The 22,458-nt window shown below is 42.3% G+C and overlaps 2 protein-coding genes across 3 annotated transcripts in view; one reads left to right on the top strand and one right to left on the bottom strand.

Annotated features, from left to right (window-relative positions):
* Positions 1-22,458, top strand: part of MYOM1 (myomesin 1) — a 105,395-nt gene that overhangs the window by 9,302 nt on the left and 73,635 nt on the right. The gene's annotated exons all lie outside the window — the stretch shown is intronic.
* On the bottom strand, positions 171-7,236 carry LOC139585202 (myosin regulatory light chain 2, smooth muscle minor isoform). 2 transcript variants are annotated; one of them, XM_071417784.1, is made up of 5 exons: positions 7,069-7,206; positions 6,196-6,231; positions 2,011-2,208; positions 1,683-1,844; positions 171-673 (listed from the first exon to the last, which is right to left on the bottom strand). In XM_071417784.1, exons 3-5 carry the CDS (start codon positions 2,192-2,194, stop codon positions 501-503), a joined length of 519 nt encoding a protein of 172 aa, XP_071273885.1. In that variant the 5' UTR covers positions 2,195-2,208; positions 6,196-6,231; positions 7,069-7,206; the 3' UTR covers positions 171-500. The 2 variants fall into 2 exon arrangements, with proteins under 2 accessions (XP_071273885.1, XP_071273874.1); XM_071417773.1 differs by lacking the exon at positions 6,196-6,231 and having other exon boundaries at positions 7,069-7,236.

Genomic DNA, 22,458 nt, shown 5'->3' on the forward strand with positions numbered 1-22,458 from the left:
CATTTTTAAAGATGCCAGCAGATGCTGCTAGGAGCATTTCAGAACTCTGTGACATTGAACAAAGCACCATGAAAATGAGTTTTCCAGCTTGACTTGCAACTGCAAGAAAAATACAATGAACACACCTGCATTTGTAAATGTGTAGTAGAAATGTCATTCTTCACAAAAGATTTTGAGGTATTTTATCTATATAGCAATCTTTATTTCAAAATGGCATTTATTACAAAAATGTAAAAATCCAGCAAAACCAGAAACATTGAGATTATTTTCCTGGACTATCACCTCTAGGGAATGTTTTTCCTGTAGCCTTTCCCTCTAAATATTTTCCCTGCTTCCAGTCTGATTACAGGTGCAAATGTGCCTAAATGGCCTGGAGTAGATAAATATATTGAAAAAGACAAAAGCTTTGGAGCTAAATGCATGCAACAAGTTCTATCAGGAAGAAACCATTAAAAATAAACATAAATGTAGAGATAATGTGCAGGTATCCAGGGATTGGCTCAGTCGTCCTTGTCCTTCGCTCCATGTTTGAGGATGCGTGTGAACTCGATGTAGTTGAAGTTGCCCTTTTTGTCAATGGGGGCCTCTCTGTACAGCTCATCCACCTCTTCATCCGTGAACCTGTCTCCCATGGTGGTCAGCAGCTCCCGCAGGTAGTCTTCTTGGATGAACCCTGGAGCACAGTGTAGGAGGACAGAAGAGGAGTTTTTAATTTATCTGCAAATACATGGGTGATAATTTCTTTCTTGGAGTTCTTTCCCTCAATTAAAGATACCTACAGTCTTTGTCTGCCAAATGAAAACAATGCCATTAAACCTTATCATTAAAAATGCCAAATAATTACAAGGATTCAATCAAATCAGGCATCTTAGTTTGACCATTATATGCTTTGCCTGTGGTGTGCCAAAGAATATAAAAATTTATTAGCATTCATATTGGACCTTCTTCCCAACAGCAGGGCTACTCCCAATAATACCAAGAACCTTCTAACTCAGTATTTTAAAAATCACAAAGGGGATCAGTTTACCTTGAGCATTTCTATTTAAAAAAACACCAAAAAAAAGTCATGGAACTTGACTATTAACACTCAACAAGTGCATGAAACATGGGAAAGTTTACAACATTTCAAATTGATCTTAAATCACTGGTAAAACTAAGATTTATCAGCGAAGAATAAATTCTTGGTGTGGTTTATTAAACAAGTAGGCTTGTCTAACTTGTGATTGCTTTTATCATCACTCCTGTGAGTCACACAAGAATTTTCTTGCATTCATTTTCTTCTCCTTTTAGTGCACCTTAACAGAGGGATGGTGGATATATGTTGCTGACAGAAAAGTTCTTCATAAAAGCACAACAGCTTTGAAAACAGTGATTCCCCTCATAAAAGCAGCCCCAAAGGTGAATTTTAAGTTAGGAATAAATTAAGACCCTGGTTCCCGATCAACATCTTTTATACTTTCTTTTGTCTTGAACAGAATGAACTGCCAGAAATTTGAAATTTCTACAGAGACTGAAAAGGCAAATTTAGCACATGAGGATACAGTCATGATTTTCATGATTTTCAGTTTGCAGAAATTAAAATTTTCAGAGTTAAAAAAACTGATCACCACTTCTATGAACACAAGCATTTGTTGTTACAGAAGTAAGCAGAATACATGTACACTGTTGTTTCACCCACGTACCTGTTGCTTCTTCATCAAAGCAAGCAAAAGCATTCCTGATTACATCCTCCGGGTCGGTGCCATTTAACTTCTCACCAAACATGGTGAGGAACATGGTGAAGTTGATGGGGCCCGGAGCCTCATTCATCATGGCATCTAGGTATTCATCCGTTGGATTCTTTCCTACAAATAAATAAAGGGATTTATACTCTGTTTAGCTTTCAAAGTGAACAAGTAATGTCAGTAGTGTTAATACAAACTGAGACACCTCTCATATCCCAAACTCACTATTTTGATTTTTGCAGCACAAATTTGCCTGGCAAGCACGAACAGAGGAAAGGGATATTACCAAGGGAGGCGAGCATGTCGTGCAGGTCCTCTTTGTCAATGAAGCCATCCCTGTTCTGGTCGATCATGTTGAAGGCCTCCTTGAATTCCTGGATCTGCGACTGATCGAACATCGCAAACACATTGGAAGTGGCGCGCTGAGGGCGCTTCTTGGTGGTCTTCGTCTTTGCTCTTTTGCTAGACATGGTGGCTGTTGGTTCTAAGGAGACAGAAGTATATCCAAGATTTAGCCTTATTAAATCACATTGCAAGTCCCTGGGGTAGAGGAACATCAGGCTTCATGTTATGGGCATATACCCTGAAGTACACATTTATTTCAATATCTCCTGCTCCATTTTCCTTCATACTTCACTTGCTGTGAAAGCATAAAGCCTTTAAGGATTGAGGGACCAGCACAGTAGGCCAATAGGAGGCTATATCAAAAGGCCAAATCAAATCATAGCTCTTGAAACTCACACAATGCTTGTGTTGCTGATTCAATACTCCACCTGCATCTTCCACAAATTAACACAACTACATATGCAGGAATTTGGGAGGCCCTGTTGACATAGAAGGATATGTGCTGCTAAACTAGCACAGTGGTTAAATAGATGAGACAGTATACTAAACTAACATTTTGGAGGAAAAAAAATGTATTTTAGGCTCTAAATAGCATTTTGTTAGACTAGCTACCGTTGAGAGAGAGAGAGAGCACCGACTTAGTTCAAAAGTTCTACAGTGCTATTCCCTTACACAGTGGAACTACTACACAACACATGCAAACGCCAACACACTCTTTTTAGAATTAATTAAAAGGTATGATAGCTACAAAAATGTGAAGACTGTTACTTTTAAGCTACCAACCCTTAGAAACATTTATATGTTTTTATAAATTTTCACATATCACAGGTATACTAATGTTATTGTTTCCCTTGAAGCTGTCATATGAAGAAATAAACATGGTAGATTTTATTATATATTATAACACTAGTACATTCAGGCTACAAGTGAGGCTTTTAAATTAACTGCATCTCTTTATCTGGAAAGATACACGTAGTGTTCCAACTAAATGTATGACAGCACAAACTAGAAAAGCTGAGTCATTCACCGAAAGGCAAAGTCCTCAACACTGCTTTTGGATCAGAAGTTAGACCCTTTTTAATGTTGTTTCCAAAAGTCTCATAACCTCTGCTTCCATTAGCTAAAACTAAAGTGTAATCTGTACTGCTAAAATCCTTCATAATGCTCAAAGTGTTATGCAAACCAAATTCCTTCCATCCTTGACTCTGAATTTTACAGAAAGCACCTGTAGCAAGTGTCTCCTGAAAGAAGAAAATTTAAGCTTCGCTTGTAATTGCAAGAATATCAATATTCTGAAATCTACACTAAGTATTAATTTTGTAACTTAGAAAAAAACCATCTGGTCAGAACAGCAATGCTAATTGGAGACATAGCACAGTTCTAACTGTTTCTCAAACAGTTTTCTCAAAGATAGAATATTTTCTGTTAGAGTCCTGAAAAGCAAGACTGAAGTCACTAACTGGGATTCATCCTTAAACAAAAAGGGAGTAAAATTAAGCAAAGTAACTCCCTTATACAATCAAACCAATATGCAGACACAAAGCAGTTATTTTTGGGGTTTTTTCTAACTAAAAGGAAAGATATTTTACCTTGCTTTGTATTAGATACCTGACAGGGTGTACCAAGCATCTGGATCATAAAAGGAAATTCCATGGTTACGTCCTTCTCAGTCTGTCCACACAGACAGCTACTGATGTCCCCTGCTAATTCCACACTTTTAAATCCTACGTGCATCCACAACGTTCTTCTGACGTACAAAACAAACCATTATGTCCCGAACTAAAAATAGCCCCTGAAATGCAACGCGCATCGCTCAACAACGCAGACGTTCTCTCTCTCCACTGCCCTCACTAACCACCAGCTACCCGAGATGTCTGGCCTCCACAACACTGCAACAAATAAACATGAACTCTTGACTTCCAGATACTTATGCTGACAGCTGACAACAAAGGTAGTTTGCTTTCAAGCTGCAGCCAAGGGTTGTGCATAACTTTGGTGGTTTTCTTACCACTGTAAAAAATCCCAGGCAAGCTGGCATTTAACTCTGGGTTATTGATGAGAAGTTCACTACTCAAAATAGAGCCAAACTGTATCTTTTAATTACTCTTCTCTGAAGCTTTCAGGATATGGCTTGTTCAAAGTAAACAAAAAAGTTTACTCTGCATGTGCTGATGCCGACCAAATTAATTTTTGCTTTTTTACTTTTACATATCTCCATATTCTTTACATGTATATTTGCAGCTCTGTAGCCTATTATTGTATTCATAGCTAGCATTTTACCTACTCTATTAGAAAGACAAAATACATTCCCCAGCGGCTCTAAGGCCTCAAGGTTACATTCTTTGGGATCTCAGGTCAAAATGGCTTCCTAACATTTCATAAAGTTTAGTTTGTATCTAAGGGGGTGGGGGGGGTGTTCAGAAAAGGGGAGAACCAGGGACGAATTATTTCTAACTGGGGATTCCTGCGAGTTATGCTAATTTGCTGAACCTGTAAAATTGTATCCACTTGTTACAGTATGCATCTTCAGTGCTTTTTCATCCTGCATGTTGTGTACCATAAGGATCCTTATATGGTAATCCCTTTTTATCACCTAATTGTGTCTGGCTTGTAATTCTAGGATCAGTAAAAAGGCATAAGTGCTGCAAAGGCAGTGCTCCCAGCAAGCCCCTACATGCAATTCTCTCACCTACAATTCAATCCTAAGCAAGAGGAGGTAACAAAAGCAGGCTGTCAGCACATTCTTTTTAATTCTGTTGAGAAGATTGACCTGTCAGCATATATTTTACTAGAAAAACCGAAAAAAGTGCCAATGCTGGTATTACTATTGTCTAAGTTTCTCTGAACCAGACTTGGGAACTCCTCCAGTCCAAAAGAGCTGTCAGCCTAGCTACAGAGAAACATCAGATCTCGCAGGACTGCAGCGCTCTTCAGCGCAGGTTTGCTGCAGCTATGCCTGAAACGCTGGATTCAGCTCCAGGAATGTCTGTTAGAAAAGAGGGTGGTACTTTTTGGAACATGTTCAGAAAACCAAAGGCATCAATCCAGTTAGCCAAAGAGACCAAGTTATGTTTTAAAAGTTCCAGAAGTGTTTGCACTTTGTGTTACCCAACAAAAAGATCCACATTTATGCCAACACTTTTGTAACTGAAATAGGGTTAGTATACGCTGGAAATAGAATTTCAGTAGATAAAAACTGGGAATACTTCACATTAGATAGTGCAAGTCATGACATGCAGGTTTAGTCCCTGTTGTTTAATACTATGCTGCACTGAATGGTCTGGGCCCTGTTTTGGAAGCTGTCCAAGAAACTTCAAATGTAAGACATTACCTGTGAGAAACATCATAAAGTATTTCTTAAAGTGCAACCTTTCTTAAGGTTGCAGTTTAAGAAATCGTCTAATTTTATAAATTCCCACATCACATATTAAAAAAAACCCCAATAAATAGGTAGTAGCGGCACTGTGCTGCTTTGTGCTGCCTTTATTGACATTTGTTCAGCCACAGTGGATATCAAACCACAGAAGCACAGAGAATCATGTTGTGGTCCCTTCCTCTGGGAAAGTGACAAACCCTTGAGGAAAAAAAAACCCAAGCAACTAAAAATTTTGAGCCACTCAGTAAGCTGCGAAAATTTACAGCCACTAACAGTGGTGCAAGCTGGACCTGCTCAGAGGCAGTGACCAAAAGTTATGCTTTAGAAAACACTCCCATGTTTCAAAATTGTGACTATTGTAATAGCTGCAAAATCTATTACTGGAAAAAACCAAACTACCACACAATAAATCCCCAAACCCATAGCCAAGAAAGTCTCTACATGAACTAAGACAGAACATCAAACTCAAAAGTCAGCCTCAAAGCTAAATTCCAAATTCTGTCCACATACTCAACTGCAGCATCACATACAGTCACACATCCATCACAATCTGGGCGGCAACAGGAAGAGATAAGAGCAAGGTGCTCTCCAGCAGATCTGTGTCAAGGCTCAATAAAGAGCAGATTACACTTTATGAAAGCAAACTAGCAAAACCCAAACCCTACACTGTCCCACCCAGTCTTAAAAGCCACTTTAACACACTTCTCACTAATAAGTTTCCCAAAACCCTTGTACAGGAGTTACACTTGCCTCAAAATCCAGCGCCAGTGAGTCAACACAGCCTGTCTGCAAAAGGGAAAATAAAGCTCAGAGGTGGCCTTATCACTATCTACAACCACCTGAAAGTAGGGTGTAGCCAAATGGGGATCGGCCTCTTCTCCCAGTCAGTAAGCGACAGGATGAGAGGACAGTCTGAACGTGTCCCAGGTTTAGGCTGGTCATTAGGAAGAACTCCCTCACAGACAGGGTGATTAGACATTGGAACGGGCTGCCCAGGGAGGTGGTGGAATCACCGTCCCTGGAGGTGTTCAATGAAGACCGGACGTGGAACTCAGCGCCATGGTCCAGTTCCATGGTGGTCGGTCACAGTTGGACTCGATGACTTCGGAGATCTTTTCTAACCTAATTGATTCTGAGAGCCGGGGAACCATCGCACGCAGTCCCCTGTGCGGCTCTGGTTACTCCAGAAAGTGAGCAGGAAGGAACAGACCCAGGCCCACTACCTCACCCTCTCCCGACCGCAGCAGCTCCCAGCCCTGCCCCTCCCATGCTCCGACAAAGCCGAGGAAACACCTCAGAGGGCCCGATGTGGCCGGGAGGCAGCCGAGCCCTTCCGACAGGGACACAAACACCTTTTAACACCAGTTCCCTGAAATGATGCACAGTCCCCGCGGGCACCGTCCCCGTAGGGCTCACAGGGCGGGGTCGCGGGGCCCGGAGCCAGGGTCTCTCCCAGCTCCAGCCCGCAGGGCGGATCCCCGTCAAGAGCAGCAGCACTGAGCCGAGGCCCAAGGGGAGCTGCGGGGGGGCGACGCCGCAAGCGACCCCCGAGCCGGCACCGCCCATCCCTCACCGGTGGCCGGCCCAGACCCCGCGGGCAGCGGGCGGAGCCCCCCGACTCACCTGGCGGCGGGAGACGGCACCGGCGGGGAGCAGCTGGAGCAACACTTCCGGAGAGCGGAGCGGCCACCGCCCCGCCGGGCCGGAAGGAAGCTGTGGGCGAGACCATCCGCGCATGAGGGGGAGGTGGCGGCTTGGCTCATCGCTTCGGCGGCCGGGCGCCGCGAGCCGTGTCGAGGAGAGGACCCGCGTGTTTCGTGGTTTTATCCTGGATGCTCTGCTTTCCTTGAAGGAGAAAGCCAGAGCCAAGAGCTCAGCCCCTCCACCCTGTGCGTGTGTCCTCCCCCCTCCCCCGGCGACGCGTTGGTGCAGCGCGGTGTGGTCACCACATTCCACGGGCGAGGGGCGGAGGGAGCCGCGCGCCTGCCCTTGTAAGGCAACGGCGGGAGTTTCCTGCTCGCGCCGGCGGGCGGGGCCTTGCCCGCTCGCCCCGCCCCCGCCCCGCCCCGCCCCGCCCCGCCCCGCCCCGCTCCGGCTCGGGGCTAGCCGGGGGTTCTGTGGGGTGTGAGGGTGGGAGCCGGGAACCCGGAGCCACAGAGTCACGGGGTGGGTCCGGTCGGGAGGGACGCAGGGACCGCCATCTGGTGCAGCCTCTCTGCTCAAGCATGTGGCACAGGATTGCATCCAGACGGTTCTTGAACATCCCCAGTGAGGGAGATGCCACACCCTGTTTGGGCTGCCTGTTTCAGTGTGTGGTCACCCACACAGTATAGCACTTCCTCCTCATGTTCAGGTGGCACTTCCTGGGCATCTGACTCCTTGGCACCACCGAGAAGAGCCTGGCTCCATCCTTTTGACCCCCCTTTCAAATTCTGATGAGATAAATAGAGCTAGGAGACCTGCTCTTTTAAAAAGGCCTTTATTAAAAACAGCTCTGGGTGGGGAACCCGAGGGGTCGCGCACACTGCCGGCGCTGCTCCCACAGGAGGACGCTGAGAAGAAGGGGTGCAAGTTTGGCTCTCAGCAGAGCTGGGGCTTCTGTCCTCACGAGAGTCCTTAGGAAGACGATGCTGCCTCGTAGCTTAGAGGTATCATCCAAGCTGAGTACTATTTAAGTTATGGTGGCAGGAAGGAATCCAGCTCTGGTCAGTGGTGGGTGATTTTGTCTGGTTCTGCTCGGTTAAAATCATAGTTTATGTGCTGGTTTGTTGTTTTTGAGAGGGTTCATATGGTACAACAGCCTCTCAATTCAGTCCGGATGCAAGTCCTTCTAGGAGCAGGGGAAGTGGTTCCCGATGGAAAGGGATACAAATACAGGGTAAAATAGTAACACTTAACAGCTGCAACTAAAGGCAAGTCCCAGAACTCTAACATTCAATATTCAACAACAGACCAACACTTCAAATTAAGACCCTATCAACTTCATCAACTAGCAATTTGCCACTCTGAAAAAGAGCTCTCATCTCCAGGGTTTCATTTCTCACACTTACATTTAAAAGGTCCTCTCTCAGTCATCTTGAGGCTGAACAGGCCCAATTCCCTCAGCCTTTCCTCTTAGGAGAGGTTCTCTAGTCCCTTGATTAAGTTTGCACTCTAAACAGCCCAACACATGGTATGGCACTGCCCTGCATGCTCAGCAGCTGCTGCTGCTGCTGTGTCTGGAAGATTCACCAAAGATCACAGATTATCCTGATTTGGAAGGGACCTACAGGGGTCATAAAAGTCCAGCTCCTGGCCCTGCACAGGACACCCCAAGGATCACACCTTGTGCCTGGAAGCATTATCCAAACACTCCTTGAGCTCTGTCAGGCTTGGTGTTGTGACCACTTCCCTAGGGAGACTGTTCCAGTGCCCAACCATCCTCTGTAAGAAGAACTTTTTTACTTTTTTTTAACTTTTCCTAGTAAATAATACTGTTTTTAAGCCGAGGTGAAGAGTAATAAGGGACGAACAGAAACATCACCCAAAAAAATGGTGACCACAGGTCAAAGATACAAACAGCATCATATAACAAATAGATATCACAACCACTGCCTATGTGGCCTGATTTATAATTTTGCATCCGGTTCTACTTAATTTTTACAGATTTTGCAACTATATATGAAGTTACATAGTCTGTGACAGCAGTAAGAGATTACCCATATTTCTGACTTTTTTTTGAGGGAAATTAACTGAGTATCTGGGAGGTGTGGCCCCTGAACTGGCCATGGGCTCCCCTGGCAGAGAGCACAACTCTGGGGGAACATGTTCTGTGCCCAGCAGCTGCAGAGTCAAAACAAGCCTCTTGCAGTTTTCCCTGTCCCTGCTACTGCTGGCAGTATTTTTTACCTACAGGGAATTGTGGTGGTTGCTGTCACATCTCCCACCTTTCCCTGGGCACTGGGAGGATGCTGCAGGCTGCCCACTTGGGATGAGCCTGTTGTGTCATAACAGGCAGCTCCTGATCCTGAAGATGTGAGTTCCTGCTGTAGAGTAGCTCCAGCATGGAAGCTGAGACAGGATTTCCTCTCTTCATCCAGAAACGGGTCATTCCTCATGCTGCGTACAAAGAACATCTTTGTTTCTGATGTTTCCATGTCCATGGTTCCACAGCTGGAGTCAGTGGCAAAATTGATGCGTGATTTATCCAAGTTAACCTTGATATGAGCAGAAATCAGAATATTTGTCTATTTAAAGGTATTCTTATTCAACAATTAAATAAATAATACAATGACAATGATTTTCTAATGTTTTTCTTCAAAAATTGGTACAATGCTAACTCAGTGTTCATTTTTTGACCTATACTAAAATAATATTTTAGCTTATGTGAAATTGGAAAAACAGAAATAACAAGCAAAGCCTAAAATGTCAGTAAGGAATATGTCGGAAGACCTGTCAGAATAATCCTTCATACTTGAGATCTGTGTATGGAGAGTCCTGGATATGAGCAGCTGTTGGGTTTAATATTTAACATAATGAGTAATACTTAATATATTGACTAACCTCAGAGGACTTTGGCCTACACTCTAAATCACCGTAGTTGATTCACCTTTTACAATTTTTTTTTTCTGAATAATTTCTTAGTGGGAAAAGATGAGCAAGCTTTTATTTTAAGAAGTAGGGAGAAACTGACTCAGTAGATTTCAGGAATCTTTAAGAAATACTGCAGTAATACTGGCTCATGAAGAGCAGTCCTGTTTCCAGAAAAAGATAATTAACCAGTTGCAAAAAACTACATTATTTATTTGTAGCATTCTTCTCATTCAACCTCTTTCTACTGTATAAAAGTGCCATGAGTTCACTTTAGAGATGGTGAAACTGAAACACAGTTGAGCTAGACTAGCATAAATACTAAAGATGAGGTTTGGGAATGTAAAGGGATTGTCAGTAAGTTAGGTAGTTGTGGAGTCTACTTCCAACAGGATTTTGAAAATTTGCACTATGAGCTTCCAATCTTTGCACATCTAAGTAATTTTAGAACCTGCCTTAAAGTGACTTACCTGCTGCTTCCTCAGAGGTCCCTAAAGAAAGAAGTATTGCAAGGCTGCTTTTAAACTCAGTCTTGACTATACCTAGGTTGGTGACTCCTTTGTTTGTGGGCATAGTCTCACTGCAATAAATAAAGTATTAATGGAGCTACCAGGCTCTTCTCTTACCTGGCAGGCATTCTGCCCAGCTCTGTGGTGGCGTGTCTGAGGAAGGATCAGCCATCCTGGGCTCTCCTGGCCTCTGGCATCTCTGCATTTTGCATCTTCCATGTCTTTTCATGCTCTCTCATGCTCTCCACTGCTGTGTTCTATGCACTGCTTGGGAACTTCTCAGCCTCAGCACTTTGTGCATGTAGATTGTTATTTCCCACATACATTGAATACAATTTCTCTCCATGGAAATGATAATAAAGTAACTCAGGCTGGCAGGGGCAGCCTAAAATGAATTAGATCAATTTACCAAGAAGAGTCTGCAGCCACCAAAATCCTGGCCATGGGGATATAAAGAGCCATGATGTCACACCTCTTCAGGTGTGTCTCCTGTGAGGATGCATTTTACTGGGAGAAGGCTCCTTTAGTGAACTGGATATTTCAATTAAGTTCATGTGTCATACAAATCCCCAGACAACTCAGTGGGACCCAGGGTATTCAAAGAATAAAAGCAAAGCACCATACTCAAATAAATATTTTACCTACTCTAACCATAAGTAATATTTAGCAATTTGTCTAATACTTTTCAAATAATCAAAAATTATTTGTTTTTTGAAGAAGTGAAATGATTACCAGAGTGATTAAGCAGTGCAATTCCAACTTATTTCGGCATGCTGAAAGTGGGTACCACATCATAGTCTTGGTGGTGCCCTTCATAAGGCATTCCTGGGGTGGGAATTTGTCCTTGTGCTTCACTAACGTGACTGTGTGTCTGTAAAGAAGAGGTGCTGTTACTTGCACCCGCACCGGAACCCGGCAGCCTCCTGCTTACAGGTTCTGGGGAGACTGAGGATGATTCACTCACCTCGATTTCGGATTCCCGCCTTGACCTGGACACACTCTTGTGTCGCTGCGCAGCGCTCGGAGCCGGGAGCGGGGAGCCGGTCCCATTCCGGCTGCCACCAGCAAGGGGAGCTCCGCATTTGGGTAGACCCGAGAGACAGCCCGGCTCCGCTATCGCCACGGACAGGAGAGGGGGGACGTTGTGAAGTGCCATCAAATCGGTGTGGGGATAAGTGCTGCTGTAGGCTGCGGAGGGAAGGGAAAAGACCCGATCCGTGCCGCGAGCTCTGCGGTGACGCTTGGGGCACTTTTGAGTTCGGCAAATCATAGAATAGAATTACTGAATTGTGGGATGATTTGGGTTGGAAGGCACCTTGAAAGTTAATCATCTAGTTCCAACTCTCTTGCCATGGGCAGGGACACATCCTGCTAGATCAGGTTGCTCAAACCCCTGTACAGCCTGGCTTTGATCCCTGGCAGGGATGGGATATCCACAAATTCTCTGGGCAACCTGTTCCAGTGCTTCACCACCCCCACAGGAAAGAATTTATCCTAATATCTAATATCTTCTTATTATCTGCCCTCTTTCAGTTTGAAGCCATCTCCCTTTGTCCTATCACCACATGCCCATGCCAAAAGTTCCTCTCCAGCTCTCTCTTTCCCCTCTAGGAGCTGGAAGGCTGCTATAAGTTGTCCCCAGAGCCTTCTCCAAGCTGAACAGTTCCAACTATCTCAGCCTGTCTTCAAAGGAGAGGTGTCCCAGTCCTCAGATCATTTTCTGGGGACCTCTGGATCTGCCCTTTGCCTTTCCTGTGCTGAGGGCCATAGAGCGTTGCCTGTAGCAAGCATCTGCCTGCCTCTACCACGGGAAATTTCTTGGTATTTTACAAAGTGAAGGCCTGCCTTGTTATAGCTGCCCCTCTTTGCTCTGCTTCATTGCTGTTAATTGCTTTTTCCCAGTCATTGGAAACTTCAGAGAAGTGTCCCCAAGCTCTGGTTGCTTCAGAAGCTTTCCTGTGAGCTGGGTGTATCATAGCTGTTAAAACTTTATGAAACCTGACATTGCAGTTTTACATGTACCAAAACCAGAGAGACTGCTCAGGGTTTCATCACATGTAAAACTGCAATGTCAGGTTTCATAAAGTTTTAACAGCTATGATACACCCAGCTCACAGGAAAGCTTCTGAAGCAACCAGAGCCTGGGGACACTTCTCTGAAGTTTCCAATGACTGGGAAAAAGCAATTATCAGCAATGAAGCAGAGCATCCATTTTATGGAAAACTCAGATATTATTTTTCTAAGATGGAAAGCATTCTGTTCCAATCACAGTTACAAATGCAATAATAGATACAGCATCATAGTGATCAACAACACCTATGGCAAATATGTTTTCCATTTGTATAACAAAATTGTTCTCTCCTTGTTTGCAGCAGAGAAACATTCTGTGTGAGTGTGATGAGCCAGAGCTGACCTACCACTTGAGCGAGGTTTGAAAATCTTCCTCTGGATCTAGGCTGAATTTAGAAGGAATTTTTGAATAAATATGAATTAATCAAAATATCCAAGTGGAAAGTATATGAAAGTATATGAAAACAAATATTCTAAAGTAGGTCAAGAGCTGGAAAAGAAAAGCAGTCCTTCAAACCTGGAAGGCAGTAGAGAACTCATAGTTTATGAGCCCTTTTTGGTGAGAATTGATGAAATGAGCTCAGGACAGCAGTGAAAAAACACACAAATTGCAATGGAAAAATGAGTTAATTAACAAAAGAAATTAAACTGAGATTCACAAAGCTCTGATACACCTTCCTTGTCTAGCCATTCTTCCTGGTTCAAGTATGCCTGGATATCCCACAAGAACATGGTAGTTTTGACGTTAATGTTTAGAACATGTTTGCTCCTTTGCGTAGCAAAGGAAAAGTAATGAGGATTGCAAAAAATCGATGAAAGGCATAAATGCTTTTAAAATAAAATATTTGGAATTTTTCCTATCTACATGCCTCTCCAATTAAATGAGCATTATGTAACTGGTCTCAGTCACCCAGTACTCCATTGACTCCCTTTTGCCAGCTATGGAAGGATATATGATTTTATTCTGTTGATGATCCAGGAAGACATCTGAAAAACCCTTGTTTAGAGAGAAAGATTTTGTGCTTTTTAAAAATAAATCTCACTTTTGAAAGAAAAGTATTAAGACTCTGGCCATTTTACACATTAAAGCAGCCTTGAGACCAAAAACCAGACAGTAATGTGAAAAGGCATATGTAATTTGACTCAACTTCTTCATCTGGGAATAAGGGAGAGGAAAATAATTTTCCAAATGCTCCACTCAAAACTATAATTTGACCCACAGCTTTGTGGTAATAGTGAAAATTAGCTGATTGCAAAAGATAGGGGAAAAAAAAAAAGTTGTTTTCAGTCCCTCTAGATACTCCCATTTTAAAGGTGGGCTCCTTCTGTCTCATACTGCAGAATAGCTGCTGACAGACCGTGCTCCCCTGTGACTGCACCCCAGAAAGGCTTCCTTGAGGTGTCTGACAGATGTAATAAAATCCTTTTTGCCCCTATTTTCCTCCCCTCATAACAATTTCAAGGAAGGAAAAGGACAAGTTCCTACTTTTCTGACTGGAAGTTCTGAAGCCCTTGTGCAGCCAGCCCTCCTCCCACCAGATCCTGCTTGTCGAGCCCTCCCTGCTTTCTCTGGAGCTGCTGCAGGGTTGAACAGGGGACCCTGGCTTCTTTACTGCTACTGATTTCCCATGCTCCTGCACCCTCCTGGAAGGTTACCCCCTTGCTAGGACAGAAAGCCCATGAACAGGGCCAGACGCTGCTCACTTGATCTTTTCCAGCAACCAGGCTTCTTCCTCTCTTTGTGAGCTACCCAACACCAAAAGAAAGCCCTAACTGCTCCACCAGGAATTTCTGGAGCTAATCAGCAGCTGTTTTTAAGCCTCCAGCAGTCATTATGCAGCTGCACTTGGTCCTGAGTCCCTGCTGGCATGAGCAGAAGGAAGGGACAGATTTCCTCTATTTACCCTGCCAGCTACTGTAACAGCCTCTGGAGAACCCTAATGAAACAGTAAGAATTTACAGATGAGTAAGCAGGAAATCAGCCCTTCTTCAGGAAAGCAGTAATACAGTTTTTCAGGATTGTACTCAAACACGCTCCCAGACCCTGGCTGAGGATTCAGCTGTCTGCCCACCATGGATGTCGGAGCAGCACACACCCTTCTCCTCCAAAACCTGAAACATGGGACTTTTTCATTCATAGGAAATGTCAGTACTGTGGTATATACTTAATAAGGTAACATTATACAAGCAAAATGAGAGAAATCAGATATCAGCTGAAAAAATTTCCATAGTGTATTTTCTTTTAGTTACACTTGAGACTTGCAAAAGTAATGACAAATACATGTATTAAAAGTTTCAAGGTGTTTCTGTCTGGTTTGATGAAAATTGTTTCTCCATCATATGTAAAAAAGTACAATAAAATACTAGTGAAATATTTTAAAATTATGTGTTTCTGACCCCAATTTTTTGCCATTTCCCCCCACTGTGGAAATCACAAGGATTTTTCACAAAATTCCATTGGAATCTGGAACTTTGAAGAAGTTTAGCCTCTGCAAGCTAAGTATACTAAAACTTTAATTCATAAAATGACAGAATGTGAAAATATGCTTCAACTGTTCAGGTTGATCTCTCCCAGGTAGCTGACTTTCAAATTTCTTTGGGCTTTGGCCAGAGGAAAAGTGATGTTTAAATAAATGTTTTTTTCTCTGCGGAAGTGTGGCGAGACTTCAAAAAACTGCCAGGAGGTGATAAATGGACATCAGACAGGCTCCATTTGGACCATCTCATAGAAAATAAGACCCATCTAGTAAACAAATGCTTCCCCTCTGGTTTTGCATGTGGCTATAAATAGTAAACAAAGATATGCCTTATATATTTTGCTGTGCACATTTAGTCCTTGGGTTGGTGTCAGCTTTTTAAGACAGCGAATCACACGAACTCCGGGCTCCACGTGCTTTTAACTTTATCTGGTAAGTCTGAATGTTGTGGGTCCGTATCTCTGTTCTAAGTATTCCTACAAAGATTATGCTCTTATCTATAGGAATGTTTCTAATTAATCCAAAGTGTGGGTGTCTGTAGAGAAGATAATTCTAGAGGCTATCTCCCTGGCACTGTTTTTGTCTTGCTGAAGATTAGGAATCATATGTGTTGGTGTTAGCAGTGTCATGGGCCATGCAGAGCAGCACCTCTTGTGATAAAGAGATTGTACTGCCATTATGCTGGCAGGCATTTTAGGATCCTGTGCTGTGTGTGCCTACCCCTAAGGAATGCAGACCTCTGTGTGTAGTTTTCTGAATAAATCATCTAGCCCAGTTTAACACACAGAGGATGGATGCTGGAGGAAGCATGACTACAAGCAGTTCAGAAGCAGAGAATACCCGGACAAAAGAGACTTTTCTGCTCCACTGTCAGCTTCTTACCAGCAACAGTGAGATCAGCTAGTAAGAACACATGTTGACAAGGATTTTATAATACATTTTCCAGAACAATTTAAAGACCCATGGAAAGATAAAACTCAAGACACTGGTATCACTGTGTCTTCTTGAACAGGAGCAGCTAATGTTAATCACGGGATTATTTGTGTTTGAGGATACTAGAACTAAAGACATTCTGTGACAGAAGTGTGGAATTATTAATGCCAGATCCCAAGCAGGTTTCAAATGGCTGCTACATTTACAAGGTGAGCAGGAGAAACCTGGGCAAAGCTTGAGGGCAGTAGCTTTCCAGTTATTGCAGAAAATCTGGTTGCAACATCTTCCTTAGACAGCAAAGTCAATACTGGCGCTTCATAGGGGTGGTACCTGCCCTACTGAGCAAAGTCTGAGAGAAACCATTTTCAAACCAAGACATAGGCATGCAGCAGCAAAGTGATCATGACTCAAAACCTTTAAATACCAAATAGTTTGCAAGTGTGTTTTGGAAACAGGTCTCTATTCATTGTACTACAGGGAAAGTATGAGCCAGTTACAAAAGAAAATGCAAAGGCAATTGTGCATCAGGATTTTTGTGTTTGAAAATTTGACTCAGATGACTGGAGTCTGAAACACATTTCCAGAACTATATTCTCGGGTCAGCCTTGCACATATTCGGTTCTTATGTTGTATTCCCTTGTTGCTTCACCTCCATGGGCAGACTGAAAAGCCGGGGATCACAGAGTAAAAAAAGACAAGTGAGAGTATAACCCCTCCTGTGCTCAGACTGATGCAAATGCCAGACCATTCCTTGAGACTACTCAGATTTGTTAGCCCTCCATCTGCTTGCCCAAGTGGGAACAATCATGAATGAACCTTTAGCTTCCCATGAACTTTAAGTCTGCCATAATTAAAAGGTACCTGTTAATTAAGTGTATGTACAGCTCACCCAGTGAGTGCAGTTCCTAAACACCCTGAGTACTACATCTAGAACAGTAATGCCCTGATATGCAGGTCTTTCTTCCTTGAATTATTTTGGGATTCTCAAATATGTTTTTCCCAGGCAATTGCTTTTCCTAAGTAAAATTATTTGAATTGCAAAATCGAATTGTTATTACAAACTTGTTTTAAGAACTTGTGCTGAGAAGGGATTGAAACTAGAGAGCTTTGTGAATTGTACAGCTGGTTTCAGCTCATTACTCTATTTTCAGTGAAATAATATTATGCTTGTATCTGACACCTAGAAAGAAAAACTAAAAACAAATAAAGCATTACCATGTTTGCTAGAGATTGTGAATATCAATATTGCTTTCAGCAGTTTTTACTGATCTATGCAAATAACCATGTGGTTGATTAGCTAGTCTGAGCTTGCATTCAGAATACTGAACTATGATCCATTAGTTATACACATAATTCAGAGATGCAGTGCTCAGAAAATTAATGTTCTTCAGCAATTTTAGCGAACAGATAGAAATTATAAAATGCCTGGTTTTGCAACAGCTCTGCATTTTCACAGTGTGCAATATCTGTCCAGCTCAGGGCTTTCAGTGTTGAATAAGGGAAATACAGATTGCCTGTCTCTAACATTGTCGAGTGTTATCAGTGGCTTTTCCTTGCCACTGTCCACTGTGAAAAAGATCATCTCCTTTCATGTGGGTTATTTAATTTCTGAAACCACTTCAGCTTCATATGCAGCTCTTTCAGAACCTTTGGAAAGATAATTTCCTTCTTCTGAGGCTCACATCCTTTATCTGGACATGCAGCTAAAGACTTAACCATGTTTCTGGACATCGTATTTGTGATCATATCAAATGTTTGTAGCTCTGTAAGCCCTCATGACAATCTAGCAGTGATGTAGCACTAACCCTTTCATGAGGTATGTCCAGAGATTATCCAGATGTCAAGGTTTGACCTCTTAGGAAAAACCCCCTCTTTGGTGACAGCCCACAGCTGACTGCAGGGAAACCTGTTCCCCTCAGCAGCTTTCACCAGCTGCATTCCTTCAAGGCTGCCAGCCCACTGACCACCTCTGCCCTAATTTTCCTGGGTAAGACAAAGTTTGAGAAGCAGGATATGGGAATATAAGGATGGGAGATGGAAAATTGAGCAAGTAGGTTGCAATGTCAAAATACCTTTTAAATCTTCTTTAGAGCCTGTCACTGTCAAAAATCAGCCCTTGAATTGAAAGAAAGCTTTGCAACCACAGTTAGACACTGGAAACTTGTGCAATGGAGCAAAAACAATTTGCTTTGTGTCATTGATAAACTACTGACTCCAGGGGTGGGTCTGATGCTAACAGTTCTGAAACAATAAAGAGAATAGTAAAATACATCTGAAACTGCACTGCTTAAACTGCAGAGATTTTTAAAACAAATCTGTCATCAGATCTCCAAATGGTCTGCTGTTACTCTTCCACAACTTTCAGAGTGCTGACAGACAACCTGTGGGCATTGGAGTATCTGGAGGAGTTTAAACACTAGATTGTAGAGCCACAAACATGTCACAGTTTTTTAAAAAGAAAAATGAAAAATCAAAGTAGGATTCTGGAGGAGAGCCCCTAGGTTTGTGAGGATGTATGGATGATACTCCTGTCTCTCTGCAGTTAAAGGCGAGGGCTAGCACAGGTTGCCCAGGGGGGTTGTGCACTCTCCATTGCTGGTGGTTTTGAAGACCCAACTCAACAAAGCTGTGAACAGTCTCACAGTTGACCCTGCTTTCAATTAGAGGGTCAACAAAAGACCACCTATGTCCCTTACAACCTTAATTATTTTGTGATTTTTGTGATTCTCATTATAGATCCAAATTGCCTTTTAGATGTGCTGTACTGTCTGTTGATAGTAATTACTAGAAAATGTTAGATGGACTAGCAGTATGAAAATGGAAATGTAAAACAGTATGCAAATTTCCACAAATGAAAGGCTATTTAAACAGAAGTAATTGCAAATAGAGTGATGACAGTAAAATGATGGGACACTTGTTCTCTGTCACCAGCAATCCTATCAGTGAAAATATATAGCCAGTTTCAGAAGTCTTTCACTTATGCAGAGGCTTAATTGCTTAATCATTTTCCTAGAGGGATTTTTTCTGCTTAAGATCAATAATGAATTTCTTGGCAACTGAAAATTGTTCCAAGTGCATAAATGCAAACCAATTAAATTAATAATCCCTCTTTTATTTTACTGCAGACATACCAACCAGAGTAGCTGAAAAGGTTGGCCTTACACTGCTGCACACAATGCAAACTCATTGGAAAGAAGTGTGACTATAAATCACAATTGAAGTACAGCTAGATTTAGAAGTTCTGCTGGTGCTGCACTCTTTGAAATAGTAATTCCCCATGGTGTAAAGAAAATTTAGTATTCAGTGCTTTGTACAGTCAAGCAAGATCCTTTGAAGAGCAAAGCACTCTTGGAAAAGAGAAGAAAAAGAGAAAAAAATGAATGGAAGAACACAGAATAATAAGACCAAAAGTTATATAAAAGAGAGATGAACCAAAACCTTCTGATTCTCATGCCATGGGAACCATGCAGCTGTGGTGGTTACAGACTGGGAAAATCTCCCAGATTCCTATGGTTTATAAAGGGGGCAGTACCAAATTACCAAGCTGGCCAGCAAAATGGGGGTGTTTTGCCACAAACATTGGGTGAAGGCTTTCCTTGGAAACCAGAAAAGAATGGGAAATTAATCACACTCTCAAGGTTTATTTTTTTATTTTTTTCATTTGGAGGATATTTTTGTCTCAACCTACTTTCCATGCTTGACAATTACTGATCTATGAGAGCCTCCAGCAGGGTTTTTCCAGTTCACATTTACTTAATACTTCAGAAGAGCCAATAGCTGCAAGAACAGGACCCACTGGCATGAAGAAAAGCAGTTTTTCCTTTTGCAAACCATTATATTGAAGATGGGTTTCTATTAAGAGTCCACATTAAATTCTTTGTCTGTTAGACTGATCTTTGATGGCTTTGAAGAAAGAGCTATTTGTTTAAAATTAATTTAATTTTTATTTGCAAACTCCCTGCCTTTTTCTCAGTATGGTAAGAAAATAATTTGTTATGGGGCAAAATCAAGAACTCTTTTCTTTAAATATTCATTACGTGGCTAAAAAACCCAACTAAACAAACAGCTCTTCTTTCAAACAGAAAGAGATCCAATTTAAAACATATAAGGAAAGAAGTTCAGCTGAGATGGCCATGACAGGTACTACATAGAAAAGTTGTGACGCAAAAAAATTAGATCTGATGAAAAATCCAAGGTTATAAGTAACAGTTAGATAAACTAATGTTTAAAATATAAAACAACTGGAAGATATGAATACAATATCTTAATTCCTTTGAAAGCACATCAGCATATGGAAGATTTTTGACAAATTACTTTAGACTGGAAGCTTGAATCTTGTAGCTCTCTAGCTCCCACAGCTCTGCTATGATTTCTGCAAAGCAGCAGCAATCATCACCAGAGTCAGGGGAAAAAAGAGAGCAAGAGAATGTTTTCCCCACTTGATTTGCATATCCTGAATAAATTTCTGTTACATATGCCTGTCAAACTTACAAGTACATATAAAATCTTTGTGCAGTTTAAGCAGAGATCAAGTACTGACAAAGTGTGGAAGAGATTCAAAGTAGCTGGTGTGAAATAGTACAAAGATTTGTAATAGAAGGATTTTTAGGTCAACTGGGCAATGATTTGTTTTCAACATCCATTTCAAATTATTCAGTCAAGTGCCAAATGAAAAATACTGTAGTGAGAAGCTGAGCATTCAGAAATGGCTGGGCTCTACACTCAGCAGTGCTACAGCCACTGCTTTGCACAGCAAAATGGTCCCTATATCACTTGTTTCTGCCATGTTATGGCATATCTTGGCCTTTAAGTTCTTATGAAAGGTCTCAGAAATTGAGCTCCTGGGATAGAATCATAGCATGTCTTGGGCTGGAAGGGACCTTACAGGTCATCTCATTCCAACACCCCTGCCGTGGGCAGGGACAACTTTCCACTAGACCAGTTTACTCAAAGTCCCATCCAACCTGTCCTTGAGCACTCCAAGCAATGGGGCAGCCACAATTTCCCTGGGCAACATGTTCTGGTGTCTCACCACCCTCACAGTGAAGAATTTCTTCCTAATTCCCAACTTAAACTTGCCCTCTTTCACTTTAAAGCCATTCCCCCTTGTCCAGTACAAGTCCCTGGTAAAAAGTTCCTCTACAGCTGAGTTGTAGATCCCCTTTAGGTACTGGAAGGCTGCTCTAAGGTCTCCCCAGACCCTTATCTTCTCCAGGCTGAACCTCCCCAGCTCTCAGTCTGTCTTCATAGGAGAGGTGCTCCTGACCTCTCATCATCTTTGTCCCTTGTTCTGGGCCACATGTCCATGTCCTTCTTATGTTGGGGGCCTCAGAGCTGGATGCAGCACTCCAAGTCTCATAGAGCAGAGAATATGAACTTTATATATATATGACCACATAAGACATGCCAAATATCATGGATATTTTTTCCATGTATTTTTTTTCTCAAATAGAGAAACTGGAGAGCAACATCAGCATGCAGTGTGATGTTTTGAATTGAAAATTTGTTGATGAAAACTAAGCAAGAGGAGAGTTTTTAAAAATAGCACAGGAGCAAGAGAGCAGGTGATCAATGTGCCTCCACATCAAAGTGATGTGGTCATGCTCTTTACTGTGAGAAGTGGTTGAAATACAAACACAAGAGAAATAATCAGACACATGGACAGAAATAAGGCTGCATAAGCACAACCTTGACTTAATAGTGCCATATGTGTTTCATAAGTAAGTGTTTTCATTAGGAGGCTGGGCTTTCTCATTATGCCCATTATGCCTCATTTTAAAGCATCATCTGGGTTTTAACAGAGCTCTTGTGCTGAAAAAATAATAAATGTAATGCCCACACAGACATTGTCTAGAGATATATCTGGAGGAGATTTAAATTAACTAGCTCATTTGGACTAGCTATATAGTGCCAAGATCAGGGCTGGCTGAAAAACTCACCCCAAACTGATTAGCTCAGTAAATAGCAGGTGGAAGAGTCCTTTGCTGAGCTTTAGATTTTAAGAGCTACACCATCACTAACGTTGGATTTAGTAAATGAAATCTCTCCTGGATAAATCTCCCTGTTATACCTGTTATCAGGGAAAAAAAAATAATGCTCTGTTGTCTGAGCCAGCTGCTTGAGTAGGCAGAGAAGGATATTTTAATAGCTGTCAGTCACCCCCACCTGGCCCTTCCCTGCCCTGTAAGTTGCCCTTGGTACTTCTTTCTAGTTCCACTACCTGCAGTCACAGAGATTTCTCACTCTGGCAGAGAACCCACAGTTGCTTTTCCCTGGGAGCCCCAGCAGTCAGTGGGGTTTTGGGCACACCTGGTGCCCATTTGGTATATGTGCTCCTCTCAACATCCCTGCAGTTTGCTTAGTGGAGGTGCAAATCACTCACCCAGAAGTCATTGCTTTTCACTGGTGGAATACACGGGCACAGTATTTTGGAGGAGCACTTCAAAAATTCATTG

This window comes from Agelaius tricolor, unplaced genomic scaffold (genome assembly GCF_023055355.1).
Source record: "Agelaius tricolor isolate 1412-34295 unplaced genomic scaffold, bAgeTri1.0.p SCAF_2, whole genome shotgun sequence".
Lineage (NCBI taxonomy): Eukaryota > Metazoa > Chordata > Aves > Passeriformes > Icteridae > Agelaius > Agelaius tricolor.

What these genes read in the sequence shown, in the direction of transcription:
- LOC139585202 (XM_071417773.1), bottom strand. Translation starts at nt 7,174, where the DNA reads ATGGTCTCGCCCACAGCTTCCTTCCGGCCCGGCGGGGCGGTGGCCGCT. An exon ending in GTGCCGTCTCCCGCCGCCAG is followed by an intron (nt 2,209 to 7,068) that starts GTGAGTCGGGGG and finishes CTGTCTCCTTAG; the next exon opens with AACCAACAGCCACCATGTCT. An exon ending in CGACATGCTCGCCTCCCTTG is followed by an intron (nt 1,845 to 2,010) that starts GTAATATCCCTT and finishes ATTTATTTGTAG; the next exon opens with GAAAGAATCCAACGGATGAA.